General features: G+C 38.7%; 1 protein-coding gene across 1 annotated transcript in view; it reads left to right on the top strand.

The window, feature by feature from the left end:
* The window catches only part of CNKSR2 (connector enhancer of kinase suppressor of Ras 2), a gene marked incomplete at both ends in the record, with an annotated part of 119,132 nt that overhangs the window by 12,160 nt on the left and 82,131 nt on the right, over positions 1 to 24,841 (top strand). Inside the window, 3 exons of the mRNA XM_009867382.1 lie at positions 4,181 to 4,222; positions 16,835 to 16,954; positions 23,325 to 23,384. Coding sequence (XP_009865684.1) covers positions 4,181 to 4,222; positions 16,835 to 16,954; positions 23,325 to 23,384 — 222 coding nt within the window. The remainder of the gene's footprint in view (positions 1 to 4,180; positions 4,223 to 16,834; positions 16,955 to 23,324; positions 23,385 to 24,841) is intronic.

The following is a 24,841-nucleotide window of genomic DNA, read 5'->3' as shown; positions in this document are numbered from 1 at the left end:
TTAACACAGAACTGCTTTTGTTGCTTTATTAGCAATCAGCATTATTAATCTTTTAGAAAATAATGTGCCATTTGGAAGATAACTTTATGCTAATTAAGCTGAAGGTGTTTGTGGTTGGTTAGCTGAAGATCATATAGCCTAGCTTTAGTTATAGTTTGTCACTGAAAGTTATGTAAAGTCCAGCGAATAGACAGGTGAAAGTGAAATATTTTCTCCCTACTGTATCTGTGTGTTTCAGTTCAGGGATAATCACAGTATTTTTTTTTTCCTCTAAGCAAATAGCACATTGTTAGCTTTTGTAAGAAGAAAGCTCGGTTGCGGTTTTTTGTGTGTTCCAGCTTTTCTAAAGTAGAAAAAGTTGATGTTAAACTTGCATATGATCTGTTTCTTATCTTAATTGCAATGTTTTGATACTGTGGTTAAACAGATATTTAGAAAGATCTTTCAGGAGTAAGATATGGGCTTGTAGTCTAGATATGGAAGTAAGAGATGTTCTCCAACTGTGGGTGGTATGCTATTAAGAACACAAATTTATTTCTAATTGCATGGTTAGTGACTCTTTTTATAGTTCTCAAGTGCCTTAAGCTCTTTTAGTTGAAACGAAATGAGTATGAAAAAGCAATAATTGTAAAAGCTAAAGGCCCCCGGTAATAAGCATTCAGCTTAGCATTCCACCCTAGGGATGTTTGAAGAGGGTGGGCACGATTATCCTCAGTGCTTACTTTAAAAAAAGAAAGCACAAAGCAGTGAAGTGACTTAAAAAAATCTAAGGAGAAATGAACTGTTCATTATGAGAGAAAGTGACATGTAGGTTTTGCTCTTGGGTTCCCTCAGAAGCAGTCTTAGCCCTCATCTCTAGGGATGACTGCAGGAAGTTAAAACAAGTTTGCTACTACGCAAGGATCAGATTGGTGACCTTTTCTAGGTTTCTTTGAGTCCTAGACTTCAGGGCTGCTCTGGGCTATGCTGACGTGGATCTTTTCCCCAAGTTCATGCTTGAATTGCATTTAGTTGAATGCCATTCATATATGGAAAAAGTAGATTTGGGATTTATTTTTTTTTTACCTAAGCATTGTGTTTGTTCTCCTCCAGTTGTTCTGTCTTTTGTGCTTTACTGAACTGTTACTTTTTCTGTTGCCTGAGTATGAAGATGTAACATCAACAACCAGCTGTCTATTATGTGATGAACTCATTTAGCAGTTCCCCTGGATTTGCAGAGAATTGTGAATTGATGAGAGAATTTTAGGATGAGGCTACCTGCCCCTATACATAGACTGGCTGCCTGAGAAGTTTTCCTCTTGCTTTACTGTCTTCTGTAGGTTCAGAAATATTTTGTTTTCATGTATACTCTTGATTTGTCAGAAATATACATATTTCTTTAGCAACTTTCATGATTGTTTGGAAGACTCATTTCAAGATTGTGATAGTGTTTCTATTATTCACTGGTTTCTTGGTTGTAATAAACCTCTACAGCATTTAAGAACCCATAATCCTGCTTCTCTTAGTAGTGACATTTCTCAAACCTCTTTAAGCTGAATGTTTAAACTTATGGTAAACTCTTCCTATTACCAATGAAATAATTATGTCTGCTTAAAAGCACTTCTTTTATTTTCCCCTTCAATATAGAAGTTGCCATCCCTCCCTGCTATTTTTGCAAAATGATTCATAAGAAACCATGCAGAACGTGGTTGTGTCCAGATTGAAAATGTTACATGCCCTCCCACATGTAAAAATGAAATGTATGTTTTGCTACTAAGACTGCAAAGACTTCATTGATGTCTGCATGTAATTAAACGTGTTAGATTTTCTTTCTGGCTGTACAGCAAATGTTTCCTGAATGCCAACAGCTGTTATTAGGAAAATGCTCGCTGGTCAACCTGGTACTTCTGCACAGGTGGCTTTATATAGTGGATGAGGGGAAGGCTGTGGATATGGTCTACCTTGATTTCAGCAAAGCCTTTGGCACAGTCTCCCACTCCATCCTCCTGGAAAAGCTGGCAGCCCATGGCTTGGACGGCTACACCCTTCTCTGACTGAAAAACTGGTTGGATGACCAAGTCCAGAGAGTTGTGGTGAACGGAGTTAAATTCAGTTGGCGACTGGTCATGAGTGGTGTCCCCTAGAGCTCGGTACTGGGGCCACTCCTGTTTAACATCTTCATCAATGATTTGCATGAGAGGATGGAGTGCACTCTCAGTAAGTTTGCAGACAACACCAAGCTGGGTGGAAGTGTTGATCTGCTTGAGGGTAGGGAGGCTCTCCAGAGGGATCTGCATAGGCTGGATCACTGGGCCAAGGCCAACTCAATGAAATTCAATAAGGTCAAATGCCAGGTCGTGCAGTTTGGCCACAAGAACCCCCAGCAGCGCTACAGGCTTGGGGAGGAGTGGCTGGAGAGCTGCCAGGCAGAGAGGGACCTGGGGGTGTTGATGGACAGCCGGCTGAACATGAGCCAGCAGTGTGCCCAGGTGGTCAAGAAGGCCAAAGGAATCCTGTCCTGGATCAGGAATAATGTAGTGAGCAGGAGCAGGAAGGTGATCATGCCCCTCTACTCAGCTTTGGTGAGGCCTTACCTTGAGTACTGTTTCCAGTTTTGGGCCCCTCACTACAAGAGGGACATCGAGGTGTTGGAGAGGGTGCAGAGGTGGGCTACCAAGCTAGTAAAGGGCTTAGAACACAAATTATATAAGGAAAGGCTGAGGGATCTGGGGCTGTTTAGCCTGGAGGAGATTGAAGGGAGACCTCATCACTCTCTACAACTACCTGAAGGGACGTTGTAGTGAAGTGGGAGTTGGTCTATTCTCCCTTGTGGAGAATGATAGGACGAGGGGAAATAAATTTAAATTGCGCCAGGGGAGGTTCACGTTAGGGATTAGGAGGAATTTCTTTACTGAAAGAGTTGTCAGGCATTGGAACAGGCTGCCCAGGGGGGGTCGAGTCACCGTCCCTGGAAGTGTTTAAGAGACGACTAGATGTTGCATTGGGGGACATAGTTTAGTAGGTTAATAGGACTAGGACAAAGGCTGGACTCAATGATCTTCAAGATCTCTTTGGGCTGAAACTATTCTATGATTCTGTGATTCTATATAAAGCTTAAGAACACATTGGTTTTCCTTGCCTTAGTAACACTAGAAGCATTTTATGAATTAAAAGTTCATTTTTAAAACAGTTGCATATAGCAAAGTTGGTTTTTTTTGATAGGATAAGCTGATTTAAAAATGAGACTTAAAACATGAAAACTTAATCAGATTTTTCATGTGGGTTATTAGGTGGGATATAAAGCATATGTTCTAATCAGAGCTTGCATGAATTACCGTGAAGTCACAGCATCTGATGAACTTTGAAGAGTGGTCCTGTCACCAATGTTAGTTGTATTTGGTGTGCTCTCTGCCTTAATAATTCCATTTCTCTATATCCACTGAGGTTTTGACCTATCACAGAAACGTTCACAGCCCCCAGCTACCCATCTGTTAGTCTTGCTTGTAGAAACTGCCTCGCATGCTACATCAGGTGACAGCCACGTCCCCAGCAGGCTGTGTGGAGTGAGATGGTTGAGCTCGGGTGTCCCGAGTGTTTTGTATCCCACGCCTGTCTTCCTTCCTATTGCACGGAGTGTTATAAACAACCAGTGGCTCCCCTTTCTCTTCTTTTCCTCCTCCTGGGGTTTTTCTTCTCTTCTTTGGCAGTGTACACAAACATGTCAGTTCAGCTCAGCTTGACAGGAATTATTCAGCTTAGTTTTCTTTCTTAGTGACTTAAGATTATCGCTGGTGCCTCTGTTTTTCAGTGTTCCCACTAGAAGCGTGGCATTTTTGTCTGCGGTGAGGGACTGCTGGTTGAAGCCGCTTGTCTGGCAGGCATGTGACTTGCTGGCATGTGCCAAAAAGATGTAAAGTGGAGGAAGATGGTTAGCTATCTCAAGGAAGGAAGCAACAAGAACTAGTGAATGATATAAACATTTACCAGTATTTCCTTTCTGCGGTGGCTTTGCGCTTTGGTTGCCTGAATCCTTCCATTCTGCTCGAGACTTTGAAATCTTGTGTTTCAGCCTAAAGACTTTTCAATTCAATTTAATTCTTTTTCAGTATAAATAATTCAGTTTAATTCTTCGTATGTATAAATCTAGGAAGGGTGAGTGATTGGATCAATTTAACCTGCCTTTTCTGCTTTACTTTTTCAGGATTGCACAGTTTATGAAACAGAGAATAAAATTCTTCATGTGGTGAGTAGTGTTTGGATTTCTATTAATAAATGTATTTATATAGACTACATAGAATTATAGAGCTCTGTCTTCTGTGCTTTTTCTGTGCAGTGCCAGTGTGATCATGAACTAGTCTGGGTATGATTGAGTGAACATATGGAACTACTTCTTCCATAGATATGGATGTTATGATGTTGTGGAGGTGACGGTGTTATAGAAGCTGAACTTGGCATATGAGAAGCCAGAAACTTTGCAAGGGCTTGTATATGTCTGCTTCAGGCCCGTCTGCTATTTGTAAACCATGGTCGGAAAAATGATTTTAAAAGTGGTTGTTTGGTTTTTTTTGAGAGAGAGCCAGTTGCTAGACTTCTGTGAAGTAATATATATTTACGTTAGTGATGCATCTGCATTTATACAGCCTTATTCCTCATAAGAGCATGGAGTTAACCTAGTGATAGGAAAAATAATGCAATTCTTTCCTTTTGAATTTTCAGCTTAAACACAACAGTCTATTCCCAGAATCTATAGTTCTATTGATAATAAACAAAGCAGACAGAAGTTATCAAGGCATCAGAACAAAGGGTGGGTTTGAAAGGCTGATACTTTGGTGGACAGAGAGTCAAAAGCTTGAGTAAAGTTCTTCTGAAAACTGCATCTGAGTTTCAGATACTGGATTGTGTTTTGTGTTCTAGCTGCAGTTTAGAGAGTATTAAGTTAACCAGAGCTTGTTTCTAAAAGTTAGATATGAAGATTTACTTCCCAGGAGTAAGTAATGGATTGGTTTAATTTATTCACTGTATTTCACATTTAAGTAGATTTTGATATCTTACTACAGCTTAACCAAGAAAATATTGCATTTCTTTATTTTTAAAGGTGAGCTTTCCAGTAAATCTTCCTTTTTTTTTTTTAATTTTGTTTCCCCCCCAGTGCTACTGTATCAAATGCTTGGCAAGCTGAAATCTATAAGCTTTTGATGCTTTGATTTCACAGTGATGTGGAATAAAATGTCTTCTTGTATTTTTACATTTCACTGACATTTTTCCCCTGTGGAACACAAAGAATTAGCAATTTTAGTGAGGCTGACATCATCGTCTTTGCTAGGCTGATCTCTGCAAATATTTAAGTAATGAAGTTTTTAATTGCCTAATCTTGGCAAAAGTTGAAGTGCTATAAATTTCAAACCATTACATATATAGCTTGGTTTTCAATTCATGCTTGTTTTCTGCTTCAAGATCTAGTTCTGACATCTGCTTTATACAGTATATATCATACAAATTAGCAGAAAGGACTGTAAAGAGACCTGCAGTGTTTAGAGCTGGTGAAGTATCAGTTAATGTAGTTTTCGTAGAGCTTTTGAGGAAACTGAGAGGGACTCGTTTAAAATGTGTGAACACAAAAATTTCAGACAGGTTTAAAAAGTTTTATTATCTTACGTCATTCAGACTTACATAGGTTTATTTCTTTAATCCATAGTAACTTCATTATGGTGGCAGGTGGACATGTATTATTGTGGAGAGCTTAATTGGCTTTTATGATTAGTGATCAAACTTGCAAGAGAATGTGAGTAGACCGTTGAATGTTTTACTGACTCCTACGATTAAAAGTGGCTATATCTGTTACACATAACTTGGATCATTTCTGACCATGTTGCATTTCAGCTGATGGATGGGATTTCATGGGGCAAAAGCTGACCAAAGCATTCGAGAAAAAAGAAAAATCTGTGATTAAATAAATAAAACATGGAATTTGAAATCATATTTTGAATTTGAAAGGGAATATTTTACAAATGGAGCTGAAAATGTTGATGATAGAATTGAAAGCAGTTACAATTTACTCCAACCCCTCTCCCTCAAGGACAGAAAAAAGTATTGTGGCTTTAGCACATTAGACAATCTGGGGAGGAACATTCTAACAGGTAGATTTAAAAAAGAGGGGAACAGCCTACTGTGGTCAAGATCTTTAGACTGTGCGTGGATTTTTTTATGTCATTGTCAAGGAACAGAGTATTTTAGAAAACTTACGAGTTAACAGTATTTGAATGCATGAGCACAAGCTAAAGATATTCTAGAAGGGGATTAAGAGTTTATCTCCTGTTATAGACTGCACATCCAGTAAATGTAGAGGTGAATTTTAAAAGTAAGGTTCTCTGGTATAAAAAGAATAGTAGTAGATTTGGTAAAGACATAAAAAGAATCTTAGTTGAGAAATACTGGAAGAACTAGGCAAGATTGGCAAGAGAGGACATGTACACAGCTACTATAAAGAGAGAAAGGAAATTCTTTCTTCTCAAATTCAAAGACAAGATATTGCAAGTCCATTTTCTGAGTATATTTCCCATCTGCAAACCATACAAACTCCTGGAGATAACAGAAGTGGTGTCTTCTATGAAAATAAATTGTGTGAGTGTTATTCTTTAGGACCCCAAGAACTTTATCACCTTAGGAGCAGATCATTGGATCAAAGTAGTTGATTTTTATCTGCATTACCTATTGGTAGTCCAGTGGTTTACTTCAGGTTGGACCTGTGTTCTGGGTTGAACATCTCTATTGATCACATCATTTAAAGTGTTATTTTGGTCTTATATGCCATGGCTCAGGGACTGGAGCTCGGTAAGCACACATCTCCTGTGGGACTGCTGCCCCATTCTCCCTTGAGTGAGCCTACTTTGTGCCAAATCAGGGGACAAGAGGGTGTGTGGGCCTAGGCAGGGCATGTGAGTCCACTCTGCTGCTGTTGCAGCGCATACAGGGATACCTCCAAAGTCAACCTGTCACTGAGTCTTCACGCTTTCCTTTAAAGCATGGTGGAGTAGGCAGCACAGAATCATAGAATCACAGAATGGCTTAGGTTAGAAGGGACCTTAGAGATCATCTAACCCAACCTCCCTGTCCTGGGCAGGAACGCCTCTTAACTAGCCCAGGTTGCTCAAGGCCTCATCCAACCTGGCTTGAACAGGAGGGGGCATCCACAACTTCTCTGAGCAATCTATTCCAGAGTCTCACCACTCTCATACTGAAGAATTACTACCTAAGATCCGATTTAAACCTACTCTCCTTCAGTTCGAGACTGTTTCCCCTTGTTCTGTCACTGGACACTCTTGTAAAAAGTCCCTTTCCAGCCTTCCTCTTGATTCCCTTTAAGTCTTGGAAGACTGCTAATAAGGTCACCCCAGAGTCTTCTCTTCCCAGGCTGAACAATCCCAGCTCCCTCAGCCTGTCCTTGTAGCAGAGGTGCTCCAGCCCCTGGATCATCTTTGTGGCCCTCCTCTGGACTCATTCCAACAGATCCATGTCCCTCTTATGGTGGGGACACCAGAACCGGACACAATATTCCAAGTGGGGTCCCACAAGAGCAAAGTAAAGGGGCAGAATCGCCTCTCTCAACCTGCTGGCCACACTCCTCTTGATGCATCCCAGGATGCAGTTGGCCTTCTGGGCTGCATGAGCGCACTGCTGGCTCATGTGGAGCTTCTCATCTATCAACACCCCCAAATCCTTCTCTTCAGGGCTACTCTCAGCCCACTCTTGTGCCCAGTTTGTATTTGTGCCTGGGATTCGCCCAACTCAGGTGCAGGACCTTGCACTTTGACTTGTTGAGGCTCATGCAGTTTGCACTGGCCCATTTCTCAAGCCTGTCAAGGTCCCTCTGGATGGCATCTCTTCCCTCAAGTGAGTCCACGGCACCACACAGCTTGGTGTCGTTGGCAAAATTGCTGAGGGTGCACTCAGTGCCGTCGTCCATGTTGCTGACAAAGATGTTGAACAGCACTGGACCCAGAACAGACCCCTGAGGAACTCCACTTGTCCCTGGTCTCCACATGGACATCAAGCTGTTGATTGCAACTCTTCGAGTCTGACCTTCTAGCCAAAGGCAAGATCTTCAATTAAATGACTGATTGATTTTTTTTAATTAGGTAGAGCTAAAAAGCAGTTAATGTACTCATATTCTAATGGCAGTGATTTGTGTTGGAAAGCAGCTGAATACCCTCTCCCTTTCAGCAGTGGCAGTGTGGGTGTTCATGTGGAGACACTGCTGAATCACCTTGTCCATAGATAGTATGTTTTAATATCGAATTTATTCAGATGTTAGCTTTTCTAGATATTACTGATGCATTCAGAAAATGGTATTCTGTGGAGAGAGAACTGTATAGCTTCAGCTTATATTCAGGAAAAAATATTTTTGCTTCAGGCAACTTGAGTTTCAAATGCTATATAAAAGCATTTTGATTGTCACTCACAATATTAGGTTAAATAGTAAACTAATCTGTGTTATTCAACTAAACATATAAAATGTATCTAAAGGAAAAGGTATTATGGAAAACTGCTGAAGTTTTAAGAGGAAATTACTGACTTCAACTTATTTTTCTTCTAAATGGAGTTGCAAAATGTATCTGGGAAAAAATGTGTTCTATACTTTTCTGCCCTACAGTTGCAGGTCTGTTGAAACATTTATTTTAAAGACAACTGTATTTCTTAAAGGTTTTTTTTTTTCTTCTGTGAATTGGTTCACAGAAACACTTGGTTTCTGTGGAATAAGAAACATAAAACCACACAGGAATAGTGTGTAGGTTTTTGCTCATTAAAATGTTGATGCATTTGAAATATTCATGAATACAGAGAAATGCTTCATATTTCTGCCACTCCATTTCTCCGTATGTTTTTTCTGGGTTACATTTTGCTCAGTAAGCAATGTAGTAAGTAAGTAGGTAAATTAATGAATGAATGTAATAATTTATTAATATAAAAAGAATCACCTGAGAAACCTGAACATACCTAAGTCGATGGGACCTGATGAGATGCATCCCAGTGTCCTGAGGGAATTGGCTGATGCAGTTGCCAAATAACTCTCCATGACGTTTGAAAAGTCAGGTGAAGTCCCTGGTGTCTGGAAGAAGGGAAACATTACACCCATTAAAAAGGGTAGAAAGAAGGACCCTGGGAACTACTCGTCGGTCATCCTCACCTCTGTGCCTGAGAAGATCGTGGAACTGATCCTCCTAGAAGCTCTGCTAAGGCACATGGAGGACAGGGAGGTGATTTGAGACAGCCAGCACGGCTTCACTATGGGCCAGTCCTGGCTGACCAAGCTGGTGACCTTTTATGATGGAGTGACTCTGTCAGTGATCAAGGGAAAACCAATGGATGTCATCTGCCTGGACTTCCGTAAGGCCTTTGGCACAGTTCCTCCATGAAATCCTTCTCTCTAAGTTGGAGGGATACCGATTTGGTGGGTGGACTGTTCTGTGGATGAGGAATTGCCTGGATGGTCGCATCCAGAGAATAGTGGTCAGTGGCTCGGTGTCCAGGTGGAGATGGGTGACAAGTGGTGTCCCTCAGTAGTCCATACTGGGACCAGTGCTCTTTAATATTTTCGCCAACGACATAGACTCCTCAAGGCTGGGCTGGATGGGTCTCTGAGCAACCTGATATAGTGAAAAATGTCCCAGCTCACTGCAGGGGAGTTGGACAAGATGACATTTAAAGGTCCCTTCCAATGCTATTCTGTGATTCTAAACATCACCAGAAAATAATATTGACAGAAGTAGATAGCTACAGAAAATACTAACTTAAGTAGAACAAGTTTTAAAATATAGTGAGCTTAAATAGGAAAGGATGAATATGAAAGGTAGTATTTGCATCAGAACTGAAAATTAATATGATCTTCCTAGTTTAGGTTTAGAATCTTAATACTGATTTAACTTGAGATGATAAAATGTATGGAAAACTACTCAGCTTAAAAGGGTATCAGTTCTGCTTATTTGGGGAGTTATAAGTTAATCATTATGAAAGTCTGAATGGAGCTTTAAAATCTTTGAAGAATAATTCATTGATTCCATCCAGCTATGCAAGGCTGTATATGATGAAAATATCTAGTTCAGATTAATCCATGTGAAGCACTGGAGTATTAAGGTGAGAGCAAAGCAAGAAGAACTAATTATAGAAAGTAGAAGCCAGGCTCCACTCAGATTAATAATAAGTTTTAGAATGTTTTTCTAAGGATTTTCACCTTCTTAAAATTGCACTTCTTTTCCTGAAAAAGATACAGTTTTATTACATTGGAAAACATAGAAAGTAGAAGCGCAGAGTGAGGTTAATATTCAGAAGCTTTTGAAAAACAAATGAGCTATTTAAATTGAAAGGGGGTTACTAAACTGAAAAAGAAAAGAACAAGTAATGTATCAGAATTTTCTCTTTTTGCTAAAAGCCTTGCAGAAACAACAGTGACGATAATTAACTCCTGCCCACTGTGTCTGAATATTTGATATAGAACTATAATTGACTAAAAATGCATTATCAAAGGTATCATTTTGATAGTCTTATTAAAGATAAAAGGAAAAATAACCACCTCCTTCCTTTCAAGAATCTGTACTTTGCAAATTTGGCCCAGCAAACTTCACTTTAATAGAAACCTCATTTTTTTGCATCTAAAATAAGATTTAGTTCATTGTTTAAACTTCATGTCTGTAAAATGTACATCTAGGCTTAGTTAATTCTAAGATTACTGTGGTAACTGATATATTCCCTATAGTAAAATAAATGTTTTGGACTAAAATTAACTGATTAATCATTATTTGTTTTGGCTTAAGGTAACTAGTTAGGCTTAATCCTGAGTGCTCTTGTAGCCAGTTCCTTGTCTTGGTCAGTTGTAACTAACTGAGCTGTTCAGATTAAACTTAACATTGACAAGACATTTTTTTCTTACTGTTAGCTCCAAAAGTCTGTGTGTCTTACCGGTATCCTATCCCTCATTCAAATGGTATAGGTGAGAGTGTTGATGGGGGAGGCTGAGGCTTTGCTTGCCGTCAGCCTTGGGAATGTCTTTAAGCCACTTGGCAAGATAAATTTAAGCTTGGTTGCTAGCATGGGTAAAATTAAGTATAGGGATAAGCACAAGTCTGTTTGCTTGGGCAGAAATGCTTGGTGATCCTGGAGCCACGTGAATTAAAAAGATAACAGATGAACGGTTTGAGGAAAGGCCTCAGTTCGTGGAGGCCTATGAAACCAGCTGTGTCCCAAAATACTTCTACTCTGGTGCAGAGGACACATATTTTTTCAACGCAAGTTGAAGTAGCCACAGAGAATCACAGCAGATGTAAATCTAATTTAGTCACCACATCCCCCTGGCTGAAAGAAGGAGCAATTGTGGAAAATCTACTAGAAATTGGTATGCTACAGTCCAAAAATACAGGTAGAAACTAAGTATTGTCTTTCATTGTTCATACTCTGGTACATAATCTAGTTGCCTACTCAGTAAAAGAAAGTTTCCCCTTGGATGTTTACCAAACAACTAGATGCTGTGAGTGGTACTTTTTATCCTCCTTTGAGTCATTTGTCTTTGCACATAAACACTGTGGTGTAGCTTTAATCTGCAATTATAATTGTGTCACTGAACAGAGAGGAGAATTAACAAAGTGCAGTGATGAGTTATTGCAAAAGAGAACTGAAGTCATCCCTGTAAGGCTTATAGGGAGAACAGGAACTGTGTGACAAAAAGAGAAAACGTGATCATCTGTTGATTTCTCTCAGTTAATCTTTCATAATTGGCTTTTTGGCCTAGCCAAATCCTTTTCCTTTGATTGGATACCTTGCACACACTGAAAGCTGAGTACCCCTTGAGAAAGGCCAGGCATTTTTAATGCCTGCTGAGATTTGGATGCTCATCTTCCTATGTGTCTTACCCTAGCTACTACTGCATTGCAGCAGGGAATCAATAGTTACAAAAGAGAAAGGATCCTGATCTTGTTAACAATGTTTTCCTAAAAGAAATGTCATTTTACAAAGTAACAAACAGTAACTACCATTTGAGTGAAAAGGTGAGTTGTCCTGTCATCCGATTTCAGTGAACTAAAATGCACATCTAGGGGGCCAGTTAGCTCACTTGGTTAGAGCGTGGTGCTGATAACACCAAGGCTGTGGGTTCGATCCCCGTTGGGTCCCCATGTGTTGCCTGATCTAGTTGAGAGGCGTCCCTGCCCATGACAGGGAGATTGGACTAGATGATCTCTAAGGTCCCTTCCAGCCTAGGCCATTCTGTGATTGTATGATTCTATGATTCTATGATACAGCTTGTGCTGAAAAGTTTTGCTCAAAAATAACACGTTCATGAATTTTTAGGAGCAAAATGAGTAGCAGAAGTGCACTTGTTATGTGCTTTTCTTCCACTCTAATTGAATAGCCTACATGCAAAATATTATGTCAGTCCATTACCTTCTATCAAATAAAATAATAATTTAAAAGCTTATTAATAAACAGCAATAAAAAAATACTGCACTTTCTCCCCCGCACCTCTATTTCTACATAATTTGTCAAATTGACTTTTCATCTGCTTAAGTGAAAACTCCAGTGAAGTCTAAGGAGCTTAGGGAAAATTTAGTCAAGCTAGAAGTAAAGTAACATTAAACATAACTTCAGATTTAAGTAGGGTTGTTTCTTGAATGAATGTGGAATGAACCTGATGAGAACACAGTGTGAACTGCATAAGGATGTCAAAGTTGATTGACCTTGGAACTTTCTAAATACAATAACGTGTTGCCTCTATTAAATTAACATTGCTTCTGTGCTGTGTGGCAGCATCTTTGCCATGGAAGGTCCTAACCACTGCATAGTAACTACATTCAGAGCCAGTGGTTAAACTCCTTTGTAAACTGACACAGCTGTGTGCTATTAATGTGTCTCAGAGCCATCCAAGCTCCAATATGTTCCTGGGGCTGAATTTCCCTCCTTCTCCTTCTCCCATCCTCGACAGACATGCCAACACACAAAACCAACCCACAAACCATGAATGAGATGTGCCTGAGTGCAAAGGCAAGGAAAAATGCACAGTCTGTGGCTGTGCTTCCAATAAGAGCCTATGTGCCTTGTCTTTGTGGTGGGGATAGGATATGTGTGGGGATAGGATACCTGATGTGTAAGAGTGTGCCCCTTGCTATCTTGGCTGTCCTGGCTCTGGGCGAGCTCAGAGTTCACGAAAATTTATATTTCATACAAACCTAATAGACGCTTGCTCCTGCTTACAGTCCAGCTCTTTAACCTAGAAGTATTTAGCCAAAAATTATTTAAAGACTAGATGATCTTTTGAGAATTCTGTGAAATGTATAATAGTTAAGGAAAACTTGTAAGATCCTGTAAGTAGTCTAACACAAATGAGCAGCTGAAAATTTTGTATGGTTGGACAGAACCTAGGCCCATCTTCTAAAAAAATTGCCTTTTGTTCCTAAGGTCTTGAAATTATGCTGGAACAAGTAAACCAAAATAAAATGCATAGTATTCTGAAATAGGGTGGACAGTTTAATTAAAAACAAATTAGCTAGTTGTTCCTTGGGAGATCTGAGCAACGTGAATAAGCCAGTTTGCTATGCAATAACAGTGAGTCTTAAATTCAAATTCCTCCTACAGCAAACATCCTTTCCACTCCAAAGGAAAGTACAGTTCTCACAAACAAAGCAAAACATGTTTTAACAAGATGAGTTTACTGGACAGAACTATTCCATAATTACCAGGCAGACGATAAGATTAGATCTCGTTATCTGGCATGACTGTTTCTTGAGAAGGTCTCTTTATGGGTGTGCAGTTAGTTCATGGCATGTTGATTTACTGAGTCACTCAGGTCCCACTAGTGTTCTGTTAGAAGAAGAAAAGCTACTTCTGTTGGTCAGGAACTGAGAGAAGTAATGCAAGAACTTTTATTTTCACTTTTCTGTGCTTCCTGTTTTCTTTTGCTTTTTCCAATCACCTCTGATGCCAACACTTGGTGGTAAACCAGGTAACAGTTAATGGAGCTTTAAAAGCTCTTTGTTTTCAACCTTTTTCTTCTCCCTAGTGTGATCTAGGTACTCAGGAAATGGAAAAAGATTTTCCAATAATGCAGCAGAGTTTTGCCCCTTAAATACCAGTTTTCTAGGGAGACAGTTATTTGTGCATCCCCACATGTTGAATGAGTATTTACATTTTTGAAATGTCATAGTATTTCAAGCCTTAATCTGAAAGAGCATCCTCTAATCGTAGGATTTTCTATAGGGACTTTGCTGCGACTCATTTATTGTGCTTAGGGTGGGCAACGATATCGGGAGGTTGGCCAGCAGTATGAATGTCTAAGATGAGAAAGAAAACAGCAAGACCCGAAAGACAATAATCTTTCAGAAATGTGTAGAAACATATGGCAGATTTTTAAATTTTTTTTTTATTCTCATAGTAACTTGGTGATTTTGGCACCCAGTACTCCCAGAGCTCCTCTCGGGGAATATTCACACCACCTCGTTTTAGGAATGCAAACAATGTCACCATGCTGGAATGCTGATCTCTGTATCCTTACTGCATGGACTGTCTGTGCCCCTCTCACAGAGAGGCAGAGAGAGAATAGCTGCCCCAGGGAGCTATTTAATGTGTCTCAGCTTAGGCTTCTGTTCCATGCCATGTCCTGGTCTTGCCTCACTCCTCACCTTTCCCCATCATCTATTAAGGCAGCCGAGGATGTTTGTTTTTTTTTTTAATGAGGAGCTGCATCTGTGAATTTGAAGCTTAGGCGGTAGGGAACACTCCTTTTCTGTGTGTTACAGCATCTCTCTGCAATGCAGCAGTTGGAATGGGAGGAAAGAATCACGTGTTAATTCCCTGTAAATAGAAATTTCTCTGAAACTGCTAAGGACGCCATAAATTTAGTACTTTGAGAAGAGATTAATAGGAAGAATAGGTTGGTGAATGCAAGTCAAAAGACCTATGAAAAATTCAGTTTTCATCACCAGAGAATTATTTGTAGCGTTGATCTGTTCACTTTGCATGTGGAGACCTGAGTGTTCTGCAATTTTCTCAAAGTAATTTTTCAATAATTGTCAGGGCAGTTACAGGAGAGAGGAAAATGTAAATAACATGCCAACATTGTATTAAATAACAGAAACAGACCGAAAGTTTAAGCTTACTTTTTTTGTTATGGAACGTTATATCATTTTTACCTAATTTAAAATGTCAGCTCAAAGCAATTTGCATGTTGGACTTGCATGTCCAAAAAGCTGTAAAAACCAATTTTGCAGTGAAGTTCACTTTTTCACTTCTTCCTAATTCAGGTAAAGCACAAAACATTCTTAACCCCATTTTATATATTTCTTGACTCCGTTTTTCAGTAATGATTCTTAATCATGAAATACAGATAAAGCAGAAGGGGTAGGAGGTGTATGTCTATACTTGAAGGTAGTATCTCTGGAAGAAGGTTGTGTTGATAATACAAATTTTGTTATATTTTGATTATGATTTGTTTATTCATTCTGAGACATTATTGTTCAACAAAATAAGCCATCTGTATGCAAACCTAAACTTCTGTTTTTAAGTAATGTACAGAGGAAAAAATCCAAATTCTATGGTCTGTGACAGGATTAAGATTTCACTGTCACTGGATTTATTTTTTTTTTGCTTTTATCACTTAAGTTCTTTTACATTCTGTTTTACATAAGATATTTGTGATTTGGCATTTGGAATTGTAATGATGATTTGGCAGGTAGGTTATATCCAGTTCTATGTATTTTTTTCATATCATTGTTGTAGATATTTTTTACTTTGAGAAGTATGGTTTGCAATCTCAGAAGAGGGGTTGGTGCAGCAGCTGTGTCCAGTTGTGTTTCAACTATTTGAGGAGACTGACTAGCTTTCATCTTTTGAATTTGAGAGCAGTTAAGTTGATTCTTAATTGGGTTTGGAGGTACCCACAGCTTTGGGAACAGAAGAATGTCCTGAATTTGCTGACAAACCGTGGATTTGGAAACATGAACCAAGAAATCATTTTTAGTTACTGAAAGGGAACTTCATGGAAAACATTGAAACTCTCACAAATCACTTCCTTACAGAAATATGAGAGAACGATAGGAAAAAAATCACAGCTTCCCTGCTTCTGAGAGGAGGGTGTTCAGGGATTGAGAGATGAGGAGATAGTCAGTACGTGTTTGACAGTCCCGGCTGTTTTAGAGACTTTTTCCTATCTTGCTGTGAAGAGGCTGCCAAGGATAACAGATTTAAGAATTATCCCCTTGTGAAGTGGTTATTTATTGTAGTCTTCATGCTTGCAATAGTAAATCATGCTTGGCAGCAGTAGAACATGAGAAACTCAATCCAAAGTCAATTAGCATGTTTTATTAGTATAGAATAAACCTCCAAGTTAATGGGAGTTACCTGTCATCGTTAAGAGCCTGATTTTCATCTGGGCTGTATCTGCACATTCAGCAGAAATTAGTGGTGTTTGAGGGTATTTAATGTCTTAGCAAAAGATGTGGGCAGAGAAGGGGGGTTGGACCTTCACCATGCTCTCCCTGCGTGCCTGAGCACAACTTGAAGGCAGAGAACCTGACCCTGAGAGTACATGGGATCAGCTCACACAGTCCTTTTTCATCTCAGATGCAGAAGTGTTTGCGTCTTGTTCTTCTCTGGTCCAAGGCTGTGTCAGTTCAGGGTCATCACAGGAAATAGATTTTGTGTTATGCTGCTGACTGAGGCCTTTTGCCCTCCTCCTTTATTCCCTCTGCCTTGTAGGTTGAGTGATATGTTTTAATATGTACTTCAGAAATGCAATGCTTTAAATTGTAGGTTGATATGCAAATAGTTAGCAGTGGCATACTTACCGTGGCATTTTCTTTTATTTTTTCTTTTCTAGTGTAAAACTCTCTCTGGCGTCTGTGACCACATTATTTCGCTCTCTTCTGATCCTCTGGTTTCCCAATCTGCTCACCTTGAAGTGATCCAGCTTACAAACATCAAGCCAAGTGAAGGGCTGGTAAGAAGTACGCAGTTAATCAAACCCATCATCCAGGATGAGGAAGTGATTTTTTAAAAAAATAAGTTATATATGTGGAAAAGAATAGGACATTCAGCCTTTCCTGTTTTAAAGTCTGAAAACAGATTGATTTTACAAGCTAGTTTGGTTGCTTATGCAGCTGGACCAAAAGGGAAGTGTTTTGTAAGGCTGACCAATGTACATGAAGAGTTAGCGAACAGGGAGAAATGAGTGAGAAGTTTTTGCCATTTATACCAGCTTCTGAAAAATGATTCAGATTGTTCTAGGATCTTGAAGTCTGAAAGGATTTAAATTACTAAGATCAACTCTACCAAGAAGTTTGCGGGGGCTTATGCACAAAACCTGTCAAATTCTGGAATATGCTTCATAGTATCTCTGGGATATAAAGCTCCTTTATGAGTTATTTAAGGGCTCTACAGCACTACTAAGAAGTAGCTTATTGGATTTTATTGCAAGAACTCTGCATGGTTAATTTTAGGGGCTTGAAAAGGCTCAAAGCAGCCATCCTGTGTTTGTCATCCAAGTGTTTACCATTGATTTTTGTTTACTCAAGTATCCAAAACACCCTGCATGGAAGAGACAACACTGGTAACAATTAGAGCTGTGTGACTTTACATCACTAATAATATCGCTTCCCACAATCCTTGGAGGTACTAGAAACTGATCAGGATACAGTTAACTATTTTTTGCCTAATAACATAACTTTTGCAACTTATGCCCAAATTTATTCTTGTTCCATTTTCTTGAATAAGAAGGACTTCTGCTCTACTATTTGCAACAGTTTTTGAAGTTTGGATGATGTAGTTTTGGAGAATATTTTGGTTTGTGGGTTGGTCGTTGTTGAGTTTTAAGGTTTGGTTTCATTTGTTTTTTTGACAAATTTGCTATGCCAAGGTATTTAGAGCAATTATACAGTAAAATAGTTTTCTATTCTTTAGGAAAGTCACAATTAAATTATGGGAAAACCCACAAACATTTGGATGAGTAAATATTTCCCCAAGCTATTTTTATTTGCTATTTGTTTTCTGTTCCTCCATTGGCTTTCTTTTTTATCTCTGAATCCGTTTCAGACCAGTCCTCCAGGATTACAGCTTTTCATAGATTCTCTCCTTCCTCTCTTTCTTCTGTAATTTTAACTCTTTCACCAGCTCACTGCAGTCAGCCTTTTGAAATCGTACCTTCTACTGTAATGCAGAAATCTTCCCCTTTCTCTCAATCACATTTTTTGGAGTTCTGTCCATTTTTATCTGAACTTCTATTTCTTTTCCTTTGTGTCTTGTGAGTTGTTGTTTTTTTCCACATTTAAATCTTTTTCTAGGGTGCTGTTAACCCCCAGTGAAAAATGTTGAGTGGTATTTTTGTAAATAAGAACGTGTCTCATGAGTCTTTTTTTTGATGAGATAGAGAATCTCTTTTTCCTCAGTGCCTCTGTTTTACACCCTCTGTCTGTCTTGTCTGTTTAAACTGGAAACTCGTCATCCAGGGCTTTTTTCTAACATAAGTTTGTGAACCAGCTGAAAAGGGTCTGTATGTTACTGAGAACTACCATGTCACTGTCATAAAAGAAATCATATACAGTTTTAAAAACCGAAAATACCAACTGTGCGGTATCCATGCCTTAGAAGGACAGAAAGCTATTTTGATATGGTCACATTTTTTCACCTTCATCCTTGCCTGCATGACACTATTCCTTTCCCTCTCTTGTGCTGTCTCCTCTAGACCGTGAGCTCTTCAGAGCAGGCACCAAGGATGACATATTTGCGTCATAAGAGTGAATGTCATACCTTTCAGTTTGTTCCAACAGTGCCAGTGAGGTTGCTCTTGGTGCTTTGTATGAAGGCTTTGCTTTTGGGTTGTTGGGCTTTTTTTTTTTTTGTTTGTTTGTTTGCTTTTTAAACTATTATCTTTCAATTAAGATACAGTGAATGCATATCAGTACCGCCCTGTTTAGCGCTAAGTGCGTCAGTTTACGAATCGATGGTGGAGTTTGGAGTTGTGAGTATCGTTTGCACATTGGGAGCGCTTCGATGAATGTGAAGCTCAACAGCTTCTGGACCTTCTTCCAGGATTTGTGCAACGATGGAGGTGGAAGAATGGATTATTGTTAACTTTCTTCTAGATTTTTGACCCACGTGAAAGTCCTGTTGCTGGCTCGACTGATCACTAAATAAAAATCTTCTGGATGGAAAGACTTCAAGCAGCGGGAAAAGGACAAGGACGGCTGCTAACTGGAAAAGTTTTTATGCCACCTAGCATAAACAGAATATCTAACATTATCTAAAAATAAAATATCTAGGAAGCTAAAGCAGACCAGGGAGAGAAAAAGGAAAGGAGAAGAGAAGGAAATAAAAAGTTTGGAAAATAATGCTATTTCCCTAAGCTCATATGGTAAATATATGAAGGAATTGAGAAAATGGTTGGAGTTTTTACAACAGATTGGAGCACTATGAGGATGTTTTAATCAACACAGATAGTTCCTTCACTATGTTTGATCTTTTATTGTGGAAATGTAAGTATCAGTAAGAGGTAAATGTAAACTGTCAGACCACACAGAAGGAACAGGTCAATATATTGCAAGGTTTACGGTGTCTTACAGATATTCAAACTAGCTAACACCTGTCAGAAGAAACAGACTAAATAACCTGGCAAGCAGAAAATCTTGTTAGGGTGTGATGTGGGGAAGCTCTTGTGTACTGGGTAAAGAAAAAATTTGGGGGAGAGGGGAGTCCTCTATCCCTGGTCTGTTACACAGTTTTTGTGACTGGCTGCATACACATGTTCTCCAGCTAGTGCTGCTATAGGAAGAGATGTGGCCTACAGAGACTGTGATGTAAGGGTGAAAAAGGAGTTGCCAGGGTAGAAAAATACTTGAAAAGCCCTAAAATGGATTAATGGGGTCAGCTTTGCAATCAGCAGCATACTCCCATGTGTAATCACTTATTTTTTATTTTTATTTTTTCTCTTTTGAGCACTTGGAAGTTGTTTCATCTGTGTCAGTAGGCAGAATTTAATTTTGTGTGTTTTTACACTACTTATGTTCGAGAAAGAGACAAAATTTACCAGCTTAGGTAGTATCTTTTGCCAGAAAACAGACTTAAAAATATTGCTGCTTGACTGAGAACAGTGTATTTAGCAAAACAGCAGAATACTGTACATCTTTTGTTAGACAAAAAGCAGGTAACCCAGTTTTTCTCGGGAGTTGTTCTTCAACAGTCCCTTTCTATTTTATCTTAATTTTAATATAGGATGGATGGATGGATGGATGGATAGACAGATAGATAGATAGATAGAAGTGCCAGGATGTGATAGATAGATAGATAGATAGATAGATAGATAGATAGATAGATAGATAGATAGAAGTGCCAGGATGTGGCAGCTAATCAGAGGTGCACTGCTGACTTCCTGGCTAAAAAGTATTTTCCAGGAATCCAATGTACTACTATTCCTGAGTTACTTTGCTTGAAATACTGGAGGAGCTAGGAAAGCTCTATCAACAGGGTTCTGGAGAACTGTTTGGGGTTAAAGAAACATGTGCAGCTTTGGTGGTCTCCATTAATATATATCACAGTGAAAGAGTGAAAATTCAGTTATGTCTGTAATAAAATGGAGATGATATTTTCCATTCAACAGTGCATAAAATGTGGTAAAGATATATCAAACTGTTTTCTTTCTTTAAAAAAATAAAAAAGATACAAAAAAATAATTAAAGAGGCACAAGGTCTCTTTACTGAATAATGGTTTCCATCAAGATAGAATGTAATAATTGGCTTGTAATTAGACTTCTACCCATAACTGATCAGGACAATTCAGATTTAATTAAGCATGATTTACCTGATCTTTAATGTAGGCATCCATTTGGTGCTGATTACTGTGGTGGTTACCTTGCGGTTATTTTAGTCTTTTTAACTGAATTACCTTTCCTTTATTTGACCTGACTGATACCTGTAAATTCAAAGGGACCATGGAGTTGTCTTTGGATATGCAAGATGTTTATCTGACAATTTGTTTCAGTATAAATGAGCAGTGCACACCCTAATCTTCTCTGTACTCTTGATCCATAAAAGAACTGTTGATACTGTGCAGCCACAGGGAGGTGAAGAGGGGAAAACTCATAAATGTCTGTGGTAATCTTGTTTCAATTCCAATTCATTCAATATGAACCAGAAACATTCCCTTCCCTGTATCATTTACCAAATATTATCCACTTAAAATGAGGACTAGTGGAATGTGGGTGAAAGAGTAGCTCATCTTTCTTGTTGCAAAATATTATCTCTCCCCATTTAAAAGTTACTTTGTAAACAGAATTATTTTGGCTCTTGAAAAAATATTGGCATGGTACTAAATAATTTTAGTACTTATCAATTTGGTACTTACTAATTTTGCACAAGTGGAATAAATGTAATATAATGTGGGGCGTTATTTGCAGCTTCTCTCTTCCCTCTCCTAATGTGTGCAAAATTTTGATCTTGTCTTTGAAGAAAATTCTGCAAAAGTTCTTTCTCCTCTTTTGCATTTTCAGAGTCATTTAAATTTGTCTAAAAGACTGGATTGGTGACTAGTGAAGACTAGTGAATTGCACTTTACCACAACAGCATACCTGGATGACCTTCAGAATAATATTTTCATCAAAATTAAACACTGTGTAACCATTGTGTGAGACTCTGTCCTCAGCTTTCACACTGATATTTTAAGTTGAAAACAATAATATCACTGTCAATAAAAACAAAGACATGACTTTCTTCAGAAATTGCTCTGTGTGGGGACCTGTCTTATAGTTCCTGTCACCATCAAGTCACCGTGATTTCAGCTCTTAGCCTGTCGAAGGGCATATAGTCAAGTCACTTAGATCCAGATCCTGAGAAAGATTTAGGTTTTTGGTGGTTCGAGTGTACGTATGAGTGGCAAATAACAGATAACAACATATCTCAGCCTCTTGTGTGGCTCATTACTCTGTCTGTAAAATGTATGTGTGTTTCCCTACCTCACAGGGGTGTTGTGAGGAGAAATGTATAAGGAATTGCCGTTCTATATTTGAGATGATTGAGTTAAACAGGAAGCTATCTACATGGAGCCAATCAATGAAAAAATTGCTGGAGGTGCATAGAGGATCTTGAATTTGAAGGATGATGCTAGAGGTTTCTGTCTGTGTGTAGATTTTTGCTTTATTCTCCTCTGGCTGTGGCAGCCCAACATGACAGCTGAATTTGATGCCATTAATGCTATGTACTGTGCAGAGCAAAACAGGAGTTCAGTTTTGAGTCCCCTCTCCTGAGAAACTCATAAAGTGTATTTTTTCTTACTGGAGATATCATCCACTTTATTAAATGGGGGGTACTTCCTTGTTTTCACTACCAAAATGTCTTCGAGGTCTGGTCCCAAATTGGATAAGTCCAACCTCATACGATACACCTTCTTGGCCTCTTTACCGTATTCAATCACCAATGAGTGCACGCTGTTCCACAGCTAGTCCCAGACTTCTTTTTGGCACTCTGATTAAGAGGAGGATAGGTTATGGAAAGAATATTTACTCGAACGCTCAGTCTTTATCTGCTTGACGGAAAAGAAATTCCTCAGATGTTGAATGCTACATGTCTCCTTTTTTCCTTCTTTCATTGCTTTGCTGGATGCTGTTAAAATGTTTGAATTATAACTTGATGAAAAAACAGATTTGACACACTGTCTCAGACTACCTATGCAGGAACTTCTGCCTGTTCATAAACTATCCCTCCTCTTCCATATTTTTTTTCAAGTGGGGTAGCTAACAAAGTAGACGTATGAGTTTTCATCACTGAATTTTATAGGTGAACTGTTCACTGACGTTAACTGAGGCTATCGGAAGCTCTTAGAGCCGCTTTGCAGGCACACTTCAGAGCACTGGTTATCAGCTTGAAAGTGATGTTTGCAGCATTGCCTACCAGAGATTCCAGATCTTTTGAAGTCTTCTGTAGCTTCGAAAGCGAAATGGAAATATTTATCCTCCTGATGCAATTTGTAATTCTGTGGGTTTTTTTTTTTATAATCTGGTGTTGTTATATTTGTAGTTAGAGTGTATTAAAAAAGTGGGAGTGTTTATGGAGACGACTGTGTTTTTAGTTTGCTATTACTAATTAGGGCCAGAATCGTTTGGACTGTTGTTCTCGAAGTGTATCAAAAAGCACTTTCCAATCCAGAGACAAATTCCTCATGGCATGTATTAAAAGTCCACAAATCTTTTTTTTTAAAAAAAAAAAAGGCAAAAAAGCAAAAAAAAAAAACAACCTTTTTCTTTTAGAGATGTGCAAGTTATATTTGGATGGTGATGGTTTGTGAAACACTTTAAAAATTCTTTCCCATGATGTCTTTTTCTTAGGGTATGTACATTAAATCAACATATGATGGTCTCCATGTAATTACTGGAACAACAGAAAATGTAAGTATTGTTAATACTGTATGTTCAGACCTGGAAGCCTTTTTGACCTTACCTGTGGTTTATGCTTTCCCTTTGCTATAGACTACATTTTGCTTGCAAAAGTGTGCTGGTTGGCTGTTGAGGACCAAGAGCATGCTGGACAGCAGAAATGCTTGTGCTTGTTTAGCTCAGAATTAAGAGAGTTGTGTCCAGTTGAGGACCAGGAGGATCAGTTTTGATTTGTTATTGCAAGATGCCTAAAATACTGCAGTTGATCAAGATAGGAACTAGCTGTCTTGGAGTTACCTTGCTCCGTGTGAATGAAAGATAAATGTCTTTATTATATATAGGCTGATATGCTGGAGTTTGCTGTAGCATTAGACAAACAGCTTTTATATTTTCCATCTACCGAACTTAATGTTGTGATAAATAAATGCATGGAAATGAGGACATCCCTTCACATTGACAAATAACCATATAGTTCTGCATGAACTTCTGAGTAATGCGTATAGAAAGGAACAGCTATTACTGGTGTACTAATTCTTGCTGAAGGTATTAAACAGCAAGGAAAACATAACAGACTACTTTTCAAATGCCTTTGAAATATGACCTCCTTTGCTTGTACACCTTATTTAGAGAACTGACTACTGGAAGTGAGCAAAATGTTCATTTTCATCCATAATCTTCAATAAACGTGGAACAAGCACTAAACAACACTGAACTGTTCCATAATGGTTTATGCAATTCCTGTCAAAGAGTTTGATGGCATTTTGTTACAAGGAAGCTGTCAGAAATATTTGTTTTATCTTGCCACTGTGTCATACTGTGGAAAGTACAAACTACCTACATGGTATTTACAGCTGCTGCATCTGATTTTCAGTGAAGTTCTGTTAATATCTCAATAAAATAGGGATATTGTTTTCATCCCTTTGTAGGAGCTGCAATCTGATAGCTTTCTTCCTTTCGTGTTCTTCTGCTGTGGGCAGGATATCCATGGGTTATACCCGATACATAATACCTATTGTGGAACCTATGTGGATGCCACCTGTCTTAGAATAAAGAAAATGTAAGGAATTTCAACCTTGAAATAGGTTGAATACACCTGCAACTACAGATAGAATCAGTGAAATTAGAAAACCTAAACAAAACCAACAGACCGGTAGCTGAGTTTAATCTGGAAAATATATGAAAGGCAGAGGATGTTTTTTACAGTTTAATTTCTCTCAGATTAAAAAGGAACCATTTCTTTCCATGACTTAGTAATATTGGATTTAATTTCCCAGGGCAAAGATAAAAATAAAAATAAAATCTTAATGCATTCCCCCAGAACTCTTATCTTTTGTGATTCATGAGTATAATTTAAAGCCACATCAGGAAGCTGAAGTTGTGATGACTTTTCTGCTGTCGTTACTGCCTCTTTCACTCACTGTAACACCCTGGAGGTGCTCACAGCAGACTGTGAAGCTGCAGTCTGCTAT

This window comes from Apaloderma vittatum, unplaced genomic scaffold (assembly GCF_000703405.1).
Source record: "Apaloderma vittatum isolate BGI_N311 unplaced genomic scaffold, ASM70340v1 scaffold3904, whole genome shotgun sequence".
Classification (NCBI taxonomy): domain Eukaryota; kingdom Metazoa; phylum Chordata; class Aves; order Trogoniformes; family Trogonidae; genus Apaloderma; species Apaloderma vittatum.
This window is presented reverse-complemented; position numbering and strand designations above follow the sequence as displayed.